At 46.4% G+C, this 13,222-nt stretch overlaps 1 protein-coding gene across 2 annotated transcripts in view; it reads left to right on the forward strand.

Moving 5' to 3' along the window:
* The window catches only part of PDE6B (phosphodiesterase 6B), a 653,633-nt gene that overhangs the window by 201,433 nt on the left and 438,978 nt on the right, over window positions 1-13,222 (forward strand). For both annotated transcript variants that reach the window (XM_069626382.1, XM_069626383.1), the window contains one exon: window positions 154-220. In XM_069626382.1, coding sequence (XP_069482483.1) covers window positions 154-220 — 67 coding nt within the window. The remainder of the gene's footprint in view (window positions 1-153; window positions 221-13,222) is intronic.

The following is a 13,222-nucleotide window of genomic DNA, read 5'->3' on the forward strand; positions in this document are numbered from 1 at the left end:
ATGTATTACATTACTTACTGTATATTATTTGCTTTGATCTGTTTGTCTTTCTATTGTTCGTAGTTAATAGTTGACTGTTCGAATTGGATTTAATAAGCATCAAAATACAAATAATTGGTTTTTAACATGTTTTGTTTTGTTTTTATCTTTCAGAAACCCACCAGCAGATCATTGGGCATTAGTTAGTGGCCTTCCAGCTTATGTTGCAGAGAGTGGCTTTGTAAGTTGCTGATTTATTACATTAAATTCAAACAAGGCTGTATACATAGTGACTGTACTAGGCTGAAAATGTCATCATCATGGCCGCTTTTCTTAATGGCTCCTGTATTTGGCTACATGTTGAAGTGTCCAGCAGAAGCCCAAAAGAGTTGTAGGGACAGTAAAAGAATCATCCCTCGTAGCATATCTTGAGCATTCGAGAGAGGCTTGAAACCGAATTTGTTAGCCTTTTTTGTGGGGTAATTATAGCTCACCACTCCCTCGTAACCCCTCGGTTTGGACAAGATGCGATATTCAATTTTACAATGCATAGAGACAGTTTCAGGACTGAAGAGTGGTGAAGCATTTGTTGGGGCTCAGCCTACAGAAGGTGGAGAGATTAATGAGGAAACAGATCTAAGGATAGGGGATTTTCAACATCTGGGCACAAGGACGTAGGTGCATTTTAGATCGAAGAGTAACTGGCTTCCATGTGGATGTGATTCACAATTTATCATTTTGCCCTGGTCGTAGACCACAAGGACGAAGCTGCATGATGTGATGGGATTTTGGTCTCCCTGATGCTTTTCAGTGGATAGGTCTGTGCCAATTAAGCACTTAATCTGAATCTCAATTAACTCCTTAAAACCAGTCATGTGATTTCGGGGGTAATAAGGAGAGAGTCCCATGTAATCTAACAATGCCAAAGAAAAGAAGAAAAGAGAATAGAGAGAGGCTTTTAGAACAGACACTCATTGGCATTAAAAGAGACTAGAGAGAGCTGACTGGATGGGCGGTAAATAAGAAAGAGGGCTTGACCAGTGGGGAGAACACCCTCATTAAAAATAGACATAGTCCCCATGCATACTTGAGCATAGAGTTGTGTAGGCCCCTTGTCCCCATTTCCTTAGTCCCCATTTTGAACAGTACAAGGAAAATGTGCAGGCATAGCTATTAACTCAGCCTCCTACCACAGTCCAGCTACTGGACCATGCACTGATGCACTGGACCCATCCAGCCTGCCCAGCTCTGCCAGCCACTTGTGAGGTGTCGGGCCATGGCTGGGAGGATTACAGGATTGATGCGGGTAGGCAAGGACATTTCTTGCAGAGAAATGAGCCTCCTATTAGTGTGTGTCTATATCTAGGGACCTCTAAGACGTGAACATAAAATGCATACCACCAGAGCTCTGACCTGAGTTATTGAATTGCCTGCCTATGCTACCCATCGATTTTCAGCACTACACAGGAAACTATAACCTTTAAATCCCTTCTAGCACAATACCCCGACACGTGTTAAGGTTTCTTTTCCACCTTCCTAGGACAACATGGGAATACAGACGTTCGTTAATAACTATCCTCTCCAATAAAGTAAAACACTTGTTTCATGAGGTCACAGCATGTTTACCTAAGATCACCTTTACCGTTGTTTGGTACTCAAATAGAAATATTTCTCTCCTTGCTTTGTCTAACAATGGAGTTATATTTGCTCTATAATTATTAGTTTGGGCTATAGCCCAAACTATTGTATTAAAATACTGATTCATGTAAACATAGGGAGATGGGCTTGTGACAAGGGGCAAACACAAATGACATTTGAGGAGGGGCACACAGTGTATTTTGATGTTTTTTGGTCATTGATCCCTCCCATTCCCTGCCCCTGGCCAAGCTAATCGCTATGGCTAATCCCACCCATTCCTGCCCATCTCGGGAACTCTTTTAGCTCAGAGCTCTTCCATGGTCGTGGCCATCTTGGATGGAGAAGGGGTAGGCTTTGATATGTCACTTGTCAATGGGAACCACCTATTGAAAGTATATGGTGTTTGCTCTTAGATAAAAAATGTATTTGTTGTCTTTTATTTTTATTTGTTAAATTCGTGAGCCATTTTGGATCGTTGGAAATCTACAGCCCTCCAGCGTCACGTGATAGAGAACACGCATTACATTAACTACTCTTGGCTAAAATGGCACATTTCTGAGCCTGCAACTCCCTCGTTCCTTTTACATGTTTGGCACAAGCAGAGCAGGTCTGCTTTAAAACAAGAAATACTACCTGAAACGCTCAGTAAGACAGTTCACACAGTAATCATTCTTTCGATGCTGTAAACATATCTATTCTAAATGCCAGCAGTAACGGCTGCCCAAATCAAGGTATTTGATTAGCTAATGCAGCCTACTAACGTTAGGATGTAGTTTACATCCTTCTAGCTGAGGAAGACCTCCGATTATGGCAAAACATTCAGTAGATTTCTCTCTAAAGCTTCATCAGAGCACTCTCAAAGCCGCTCAGTGAGCAAAGACTTTGAATACCGGCAGTGTGTGCCCTCTTCCCCCAGCCTCCACTTGTCTCCCAGAGGAAACGGCAATCGACTAGTGACTAAAGGAGACAGCGAGAAGGAGATGAGAAGCTCTATATGGTCTATGCATTGAAACAGACTTTAAGTGTCTGTTTTGAGTGCTCTGTATGGGCTGCCTTTAAACCACCTTTTGACTGAGTGACACAGTAGACACCCCTCATTCATAAGCACCACAGCCAGGCATCTTAAGTGAGTACACACGCGCTGCATTTAAGCATAGTTCCTTTGGACACACGCGTGCTGCATTTGCATGTTGCCACTGTTGCTCCTTGTGTGCTGCATTTGCAGAAGCTCACTGTAGACATCTATGCTCTGCATTCCCATCCACTGCAGGCAGATGCCATACACAGAACCATATTACAGGTACACACTGGGCGCCTTTTGGCATAGCAGACTCTTGGATACACAGAAGTATGTTATAGAAACACTGTAGCCAGCAATAAACAAACCCACGTTCAGTCTTGAAGGGCCTCCATATTCAGACACATTCACTATGGTTTCAGACACCACTTACGTCCCATCATAGCACTTGTGTGCATCATCCATAGAACTGAATGGACTGCAGTTATCTTACTGGGCTGTTTTTAAATACTTGTGCATTCATGCCACATAAGTTGCGCTTACTGATTTTCCTACTTGGTGGAATTCACAAACGCTATACATCCATGTTGCTAGATGCAGGTGTTGGGGAGCAGGGGCGTAAATCCCAGGCCTTTGACGATTTCGGACGAGGCCTCTGTAGGGTTTTGCTCGGGCCCTCCAACCGAGCAAGAAACATAATACGTGGGAGCCAGGCTCTGTGTCAACTTATCCTTTATTCAACCTGACAGGGACTGACCCAACTCCCCTTTGCCCCCACCCTAGCCCAACGTCACTTCCCCTCACTTGGGAGATAAGACCGCAGCGGCGGTCTGCCCACACAACGGTGTGGGCGGGCTGTATGCCCTGAGGGACGACCTGACAGACTCTATAGAAAGAGATGATGTCAGGAATCTGGAAGGATGGAGGGGGTCCCCGGTAGAGGCTGTATTGTAGTGCAAACACAGTGAAATTAGTATTGACCTTATGTATGCGGTAGACACCATTTTAGAGGTTGGATGCCATTTTGAAATTCGGCCTAGTGCCACGGCTATGCCAGCATGCTTAATTCTGCCCCAAGAGTTAGCAGAGTGTACGTGCATTCCTTGTTCCCAGCCCTGCCAGCTTTGTGGAATGTTAATTCAATTAAAGACACGCAGTTCTTCACTGTCTTTTATCATTAGTGCATGTAAAGCAGAAGGAATGTGCCCTGCCAGGCCAAGAGAGGGCTGCCGTTGGTCTTCGAAGAGCTATCCCATGAGAAGGTGGGTGAGGGGTCCAGGGCTCCACCAGTCCGGAATTCTAAGTTATAGCGGGCAGGGACCCCCAAGTCCATGACACAAGAATTGTAGTGCACAGCCCAAGACCGCCAGCCCTAAAACTATAAAATGGCCAATCGATCAGAAAGATCAGAGAGCAGTGATGTTTTGCGCGCACGGCTGGTTCATGTGATTTGTGCTGCGCGGTTCCAGGGCAGAAGGTAACACATTTAGGATTCTGGTGGTAGAGTTGTGGAGGCGCCAACGTGTCTGGGAATGGAGCGGGGGTTCTCATAGTTTATCACGACCTCGAATGTATCCGCCTCATTCATGTCCTTGGTACCAGGTGCACTGTAGAGCTATGAAAATAATGAACTGTACAACTACATTTGCCAATTAACACCTTTGTCCCCGGTGACGGAAGGAGGAAGACCCCCACGTAGAAGAAGATGCTGGGACCAATCGCCTGGCATCCCATATGGAGCAGGCTATATGTGTATAGGGACGCACCAACCAGCTACCTGGATTTGTAACCTATATGAGCTATGTCACTTGTGACGCTGTGTACCTTTATAACTTGATGCTTATGATATTTTGGTCAGAGCGCTCCATCGCTGCAGAGTTCTTTGCTGACACGTACTTGTATTTTTATGAGATTACACCTTCTTCTTCTTGCAAGAAGTGTGCTGGGCCGTTTTCCCTAGTGGGTTGTATTTTTTCTGGTGTGAGAGTTTAGGGGTTACTTTACAAATTTGCTGACCATGGCATGATCCCATATTTTCCACAGAGCCAGAGGATTCCAGGCTGCACATCTAGGGTGGGGGGAGGCAAGACCGCCTGCAGCGACCAGTCCCAAGCGCACAACCTGTAGTAGTGTACAGCAGCCGTTTTCACAGAATTCTTGTCTGCTCAGATGTCAGTACACCCCTTGCAGCCAAAAACAATGGGGGAGGACGTTGAGAGGGAAATTGGAGAAGTGAGAGAAAGGTGTGTGGGTTTGTAAGAGTGTTCTGTGATATAATGTGGGACGGAATGAGTAGAGTGTGAAGACTATGTGGCGATTATGTCTTTTATTATTTTCTTATGTATATGAGAAGAGACATGGAGAAGTGGAATCCTTTCCAAGACAGGGAATAAGATATAGCCATATTTCGAAAAAGAGATAAGAGAATACAGAAGTAGGGGCTCTGTATAATTAGAGGGCTTGAATTCCTGTGCCCAATATATTTTGGGTGGGGGAATAAGGTGAGGTAGTGGTTGTTATTTTAGTTTATTGTTTTAGCTTGTTCTTTTAGTGTTTATAACATCTATTGTATAGTGGGGGGAAAGGGAGAGCTTGTGGAAGGGATGGTGCAGTTGTTTTCTGTGTGAGGAGCGTGCGCGTGTGTGTGTGAAGTGGCTGAAAGTAACAGGAGTGTCGGTAGGGGGCAACAGGAAAAAGAGTATAATCGACTGGTAGAAACATCTAAGACGAATTGTACCTTGTATATGGTGTGACACTTTTATATATAACGTTTGTCAATATGGGAGTGGCTACTCCGTTGGAGTATATGTTTAGTGCATTGCTGTAGTACAAGTATAACACTGAGAAATATCACAAGCAATGGGTGGCGGAGACACAGGAGGGAATGTACCGCCCACGGCCAGCGCAGGGTATGAACAACAGAGGGATATTGGAACACATGGACACGTTTATGGCAGCCAAATATAAGGGTGAAAAACTACAAAGGGGGAAAGAGATTTCAGAATTATGGAAGATGGTCAAGGACATAGAAGACAATGATGAGTGCAAGGCCCAGTGTGATAATGGCCCAACCCCAAGTATAGCTAAAACAGCACTGCCTGAAGAAACACTGCTACCTATGCCCCGGCAGGATTTTACCCGACCCTTCCCCCTACTGGATATTCCAATTCAACGTATGCCCTGACCTGCCACAGCCCCATCCCTATCTGTGCCACCACCTTTATACCCAACGAACGAACACTGCCATATCAATGGACAGGAAACCCCAGAAGGAGCTAGAACAGGCGTTAAGGCGCAGACAGAATTGACGTGACTGATGGCCCCCAGGGAAGAAGGGAGCAAATCGGGGTGCAGTTTAGACGAATGGAGGGCCAGAAACATTTTGTTTGGATTAGATATTACTGCGATTAAGGATGTCCACATTGAGAAGGAGAGGGGTATGAGTGATGAACGAGGAGCAGGGAGTGTGGGTTAGAACAGTAAGGTCAGACTGAGATACAAACAGGGAGGTATGGGAGGAGGATTGGGATACATTGGATGAATTAGAAGATGACGAGGAGGCGCATGCAATAACTCCACATTTGGAAAGCTTTTGGGGTCTGCAGCTGAGGAATAGATTTGGGCAGGCAGCAGTGGCAAGGAAAAAGACAAGTGATGGCAAGAAGGGAAGTAGAGTAGTGTGCACACAGTTGCCATTATTGCATGAGGGCCACAGGAGAGCGCAGTACAAACCTTGGGTTCAGATGGACAAAAACAACCTTATTAAAGTGCTCCTGCCCCTAACTGAAGAGTCTGGGAAATTGATATATGTGTTCGAAAAACAAATGGCTGGCATCCACTTAGCAGTAGGAGATGTACAAGGTTTGCTTGTAGCAATCGTAGGGCACCAGGCCGCGGATGTTTGGGTCATGGCTGGATATCCAGGGGTTAAGAGAGTTGAGGATGCACACAATGGGGCGCACCTTAACAATATCAAAGCGCACGTGTGGGGAGCATGTCCTGTGGGCTTACCCCGATACACCGCATCTGCAGTCCATAATGCAGTATACAATGGGGGATGATGAGGACCCCGCCCGATCCAATTTAAAGGTGCAGGAGATGTGGAGGCCGGAGACTGGTGAACAGTGGGATCGATCAGTTATGCTTTGTTTATTTTTTTATTAAAAGGGGATTGCCCAAGGAAGTTCAGATGACCCTTGATAAGATTGTGGGCATTGAGGCGAAAGGCTGGGCTGGGATATAGACTATAATTATACATCATTGTAAGCAGATCAGAGAAAGAGAAAAGGAAACTGCACAAATGTTGCAGGCTGAGGAAGCAAAACTAGTACAGAAGAAACTGGCAAAATTAGCAGTTGAAGGGGTGGTTGCGGCAGTAACTCAGACGGACTCAGCAGAGCAGGCATCAGTGCAAACAGATGCAAGAATAGTAGTGTTTTGCCCTGGCAGAGTGCAATTGAACAGTGGGTCTCAGTCACAGTACCCTGAGTGGTATCACAGGCCAGCAGTGGGGGAGAGGAGGGTTCCAAGGCAGAGGGGGTCACAGGGGCAAATTTGGAGGAATGGGACTGACAGCTGGACCTGTTCAGTGTTGAAGATGCCGTAACATGGGCCACTTTGTAAGAGAGTGCAGGAGCAGGATGGGAGCGGGGTACAATCAGTACACTCCCACTGGCCCAGTACCACAACAGCAACACTTTACGGCACCCTCTATGCCCACATCAGTACCATATGAATTACATCAGGCGTGAATCCAGCTGCCACCACGACCCCGTCAAATGCAGTTGCCTGCCCTGCCCGGCACCCCAACACAGCTACAGCTGTTAGGGCAATCATTTAACTCCTAAATGCCTGGAAGTAATACTGTTCCTAATGGGACAGTACAACCCTATTGAGGAGTAAGTCTCATAGGGGTAACCCTTTCCTGTTTCTGGGTGCAAACACATATACCAATTAGGACAGCCCACAGAGAGCTCTTGCACACCCAGTCCTGTCCATGACTTCCCATCCAGACAAGGAACCCTTAGTGGGCGCTGGGATAGGAAACAAGCAATTCACCATTATGGTTGACGCACGGGCCACTAAATCATGCATATGTGAAGGAAACTCTGTGTTATCAGGTGAAACTCTTGGCACGCAGGGCTTCTCTTGGGCTGTAGCAATGGTTCCTTTCACAGAAGACATATCCATCAAAAAGGGAGGCAAGAAAATTAAACATGACCATCTCCATTACAGATCGGGGGATAGTATGCGCTAGCCCCGGAATGTGTCCTCTGAGAGTAATGGTGATAATACAGGCCAGAGGTGGGGAAGTGGTGGTTCGTGGCATTCCGGTTCACCTCGATATGTTTGTGTATGGGGTTTCAGTTTTGCTTGAAGCTGTGCCCCAGGTTGGAAAAGTGTGTTGGAGGGTACTATCTGATTGTATCTTCAGACCTGTTGTCAGAGTTTGTAGCAGGTAGAATAATTTCACTGAACTTGCAGGGGTTGGTGGTGTCACAAAGGAGGATTGTGGTAGTGATAACTGGTTCAGACAGGTGTTAATGGTGCTTAGTGTTGTGTATTGAACCAACAGTACCCTTGAGGGAAGTAAAAGATGCAGAATTGTTTGAAGACTGGGTTGATGATGGCAAGATAGTGCTGGCTATCTGCATACCCTGTGAGATCATGGCGCAATACTGCAAAGTGCAGTGTTCTATGATGGCCCTTGTAACAGCGGCCTCTTTCACCTAAAGCGACCTAGCACAGGTTCCTGATTTATTATGGACAACCAGTGCCCAAGATGTGGGTCTTTTACAGGGAGTGGCACCCGTTCGATTCACGCTCAAACCAGGTGTAGTATTACCTCGGGTGAGACAATATCCACTGTCCAAATAGGCAGAGGAGGGGGTACAAGATACAATTTCTGCAATCCTAAATCATTGTGTCCCCCAACTCTCCATGCGATACGGCTATATACCCGATAAAAAGGCGAAAGATTTGAGTTGGAGATTGATCCAGGATCACCTCCCCTCGAATGGCGTTGTACGGACAGAATCTCCAGCAGTTCCTAACCCTGTGACCATTTTGTGCAGCATACCAAAGCAAGCGACACACTTTATTGTAGTGGACTTGGAGATCTTGTAACCGTCAGGTAGGAGTGTGTCAAAGCTGGTGACAGAGCTGGCCGTGAACCATGTCTCAGTGAGACCGAGGACGTGACAGTGTCTAAGGCAAAAGAGACAGTGTCAAAGGCAGAAGAGAGATCGAGCAGGATGAGAACACACGGAGTGTTGGAGTCGAGATTCAAGAGCAGGTCCTCACGGATGTTCAGTAGAGCAGTTTCCGTGCTTCTGGCGGCTCTGAAGCCAGATTGATGGTCATGAAGACTTCCAACAGATTCAGCATGGAGGTTAAGCTGGGAGATGGCCAGTTTCTCCAGGAGCTTGCCCAGGAAGGGAGTGATGGAGATTGGGCGATAGTTAGCCGGGCAGGAGGGGTCAGAAGAGGGTTTCCTAAGAAGAGGGTGCACAAGGGAGTGCTTAAGGGGGGATAGGAAGACTCCAGAGGCGAAGGAGGGGTTGCAAAAGTCAGCCAGGGCCGGAGCCAGGGAGTCGATGTGGTCCTTGATAGTTTTGGAGGAACAGGGGTGCACCTGTTTAGACGAGACTTTCATAGATCGGACTTGTTTGGAAACCTCGTCAGCAGAAAAATGGGGAAAGGCAGAGAAGGAGGGAGGAGGGGTGGCTGCAGAAGGGCCAGAGGAAGAGCCGGGAAGAGAGGGAGGGAGGTGATAGGAGGAGAGTGAGGACAGGATGTCCTGAGTTTTAGAGATGAAGTGAGAGGCCAGTGCAGTGCAGAGGGCCTGGGAGGGGACAGGAGAGGTAGAGACAGCAGCAGGGTTGGCAAGATCCTTGCAGTTTTTAAAGAGTTCGGCCGAGTTGTTAGATGCCGCAGAGATGCGGGCTTGGATAAGGGCTCTCTTCTTGGTGAGAACGGAGAGATGGTATTGCCTTTGGAGCAGGCGGCAGGCCAGTTTGTCAGAGGATGAACATGAGGCACGCCATTTCCTCTCTGCCACCCTGCACTTGCGTTTAAGGGTGACGAGATCTGAGTCATACCAGGAGTTACATTTGGCTTTGGGCTTCAGGCGGATTCACATGACAGGGACAAGGATAGCAAGAGTATCAGATATAGCAGAGTGGAGCATGGAGAGGGCTGTGCCAGGGTGGGAGTCAGCCGAAGGGGAAGGTGGGGGCGAGAAGGTGGCAGCGAAAGCCTCAACTGACACGCGCTTCATGGGTCGGATGACCGAGAAGGTGGGTGGCAGTGATGAGGGTGGCTTTGCCTGTGGGGTAGGGAGGGTGAGGTGGGAGGATAGGAGAAAGTGATCACTCCAGGAGAGAGGAGTGGAGAGAGGGACGGAGAGGGGAAGGTCGGAAGAGATCAGAGCATCAAGAGTGTGCCCTGCAGAATGAGTACATCCAGACGGGAGAATAGAGAGTGAGAGAGAGTCGCAGAGGTCACGAAAGAGTCCCGTGGGGGGACAGGAAGCATCCAAGTGGATGTTGAAGTCACCAAGAAAGAGGAGTTGAGTGGTTGAGGACAGGAGTGAGGAGGAGAGGTCAGCCACTCAGCGAGGAAGGAGGAGATTTGACCAGGTGGCCGATAGATACTAGCCACAGTAAGGGAATGGCTAGGAGAGAGAGAGAGACGGCAGACAAGGCATTCAAAAGAGGAGTAGGTCTGCGTAGGAGTGACAGTGGCAGGAATCCACTCAGGGAAGATAAGGGCTACACCCCCCCTGCACGGTTGGGTCTGGGCACGGAGAGGATCTTGTAACCGTCAGGTAGGAGTGTGTCAAAGCTGGTGAGAGTGGGTATCCGCATATGAGATCATTTTAGCCAGCCCAAATATTCACAGTGTAGAGCAATGATCCCTGCTATGTTTCTAACAGAAATGTGAACAGAGGAAGACCTTCCTAAGCATGATTGCCTACCTTTTGAGGGGGAAGAAGAGGACATACCTAAAGCAAAGGACAGCCCACGTTAAGGGGGTGTGTGTATCAGTAAGTTGACGTCACCAGTACATCTGGCAGACACATAAGCTAAGACCCCACCCAGCTAGAAAAAGCCATGCTTAACAAATTATAAATCAGTTTATTAAGAATTATAAGACATAAAACCACTTTAACTGACAACATGGAATTATAAAATTGTTCCTATTCATGCATGGATAAAGTTCTTACAAACATATATGAGTGTGATATGACAGACCCTCAGCCCTGCGCCCTTACCTGCTAATAAGACAAAAAATCTGGGGGTCATGTTCGATTCCACTCTCTTCTTCTTGTCTCACATCCCTGACATCACAAAACATTCTCGCTACCAGCTGCATCTCCTCAGAGGTATTCTACATTTTCTAACCTTCCCCCAGAGGCTCACCATCTCCAGAGCCCTGGTTCTCTCTAGGCTGGAATACTGCAACAGCATCTTTCTCAATCTTCCTACTGCTACTCTCCGTCCTCTACAACTCATGCAGAACTGAACCACGAGACTTGCCATTGCCCTCAAGCCCAGGGACTGCATCTCTCCAGCACCGAAATTCCTCCACTGGCTCGCCATGGCTGCAAGGATCAAGTTCAAGCCCTCTGCATAATCCACAAGGCTTTCTGGGGCTGGGGCCCGCAATATCTACAACGCTCTCTTCCTAAATACTCTCCATCTAGAGCCCTCCGCTCGTCCTCCTCCAACTCTTTGCGGGTGAGATGTTTTTCCAAAGAGAGATCTGAGGGTAGATCTTTATCCGCTGCAGGTGCCTCACTCTGGAACAGCATTCCTGCCACTCTCCATCTTGAACCAGATCACGTTAAGTTCCGGAAACTCCTCAACACCTTCCTATTCTCTTCCTCCTTCTCTCTCCCTCTCCCCTGCTAACCTCCTTTCTTGGTCTAAATTATGGTTGTGAATAAGCAGTGCTTTATGAAATTATTGAAAAGCATGTTTGGGGAAAGCGCACAAAGATCCCGCACAGTTTGGTGGTGGTGATTGGTTTTCACTGTTGTGTGGTGATAATCACTGGGCTGGGGGTACTTTTTCAGACGCAGTGGCCTGACAAGTATCTGTCCGTTTTTTGCAGCTGGTATTCCTGCATAGAACGCAATGTTGGAGGGCGACTGGGTTGTAGAGTGAAGACTGCCCGCCTTTTTCTTTGGGCCTGAGGAAGACCTTCGTTTTTTGCAGCTGGTATTCCTGCATAGAACGCAATGTTGGAGGGCGACTGGGTTGTAGAGTGAAGACTGCCCGCCTTTTTCTTTGGGCCTGAGGAAGACCTTTGTGTAGAGCCGAAACTAGGGCTAGTGAAGGCCACAGTGGTCAGGTGGATCTATTAACATAATAGGCATGTACAAACAGATATAGAGTTTTGCGCTCTTTAGGCATCTAGTTGGCCTCATCTTTCTGCTTAGTTGCAAGCACTGTTAATATCTTAAGATACATCTCATTTTGAGAGTCCAGTGGTGTCCAGTGTTGTCTGCCATACTAAGGATGTGGACTATGGGTCTTTGGTGAATTTTATCAACAATGTATAACTTATAGAATGTATGTTTTATATGAAATGCATATATAATTGTTTTGTAAACAGATGTTTCCATGTAAAGAAATGTTGTCTATCACATCACACTCATATATGTTTGTAAGAATTGTATCCATATATGTATAGGATCAATTTTATAATTCTCTGTTGTCATTTAAAATGGTTTTATTTCTTATAATTCTTAATCAACTGATTTATAATTTGTACTGGTGACGTCAACTTACTGATACACACACAGTAGTAGGTGTATGCAGAAGCATCTTTGAGTAATTCAGTATACTGGTTTGGTCCGGGAGAAATTTTGTTTATATAGTTTGTTGTTCCTGCTTTCCTGGTGAATCAGGGTGCCGTGGTGTTTTCCAGAGATTAAAATGGACAGTGCTGGCCATGGCCAAAGGCCATGGCTAGTGGTCTGGTAGTGTTCTAAAATATACAGTGGGCATGGCCGTAAGCCGTCGCCACTGGCCATGTGTGGAAAAAAATCAATGGAATAACAAAACCCTTGGAAATCAAGAAAAAAACTTTAGTTGCAGCAACGCATAGCAACACAAGTTCGAATCCTTGGCTCACACTTAGAAACTGGTCCCCGGTATTAAGTGCATTATAAAAGAACAGTTATAATTATAAGGAAAAAACTTCAGTTGCAGAGACGTTAAGGTGAGAACTTAAAACAACAAAACCCCAGTAATGTCATTATTGTGGTCGTAGGCCGCGCAGCAGGGGGAATGAAGTTAAGGTGGCTTCAACTGAATTTCAGAGGTTTTGTTGCATTAAGTTCTCACCTTATCAGCCCTGCCAATAAAGTTTTTTACTTGAAAAAAATAATATATCTATATGTATATGTCCATAGACACTTCTGACCCTCTGCACACAAGATAAGGGTCAGTGAACATATATTCATGAGGAAAGTCTCATGAAAGTACTGTTAATGAAGAACATTTCTTTGAATTCTTCAGATATATGAGGAGATTACAGTTAGTGGGTTTGACTAAGTTTCCCAATATTTTGTTATGC

Source organism: Ambystoma mexicanum, chromosome 6p (assembly GCF_040938575.1).
Source record: "Ambystoma mexicanum isolate Mex_15411 chromosome 6p, UKY_AmexF1_1, whole genome shotgun sequence".
NCBI classification, from domain to species: Eukaryota; Metazoa; Chordata; class Amphibia; order Caudata; family Ambystomatidae; genus Ambystoma; species Ambystoma mexicanum.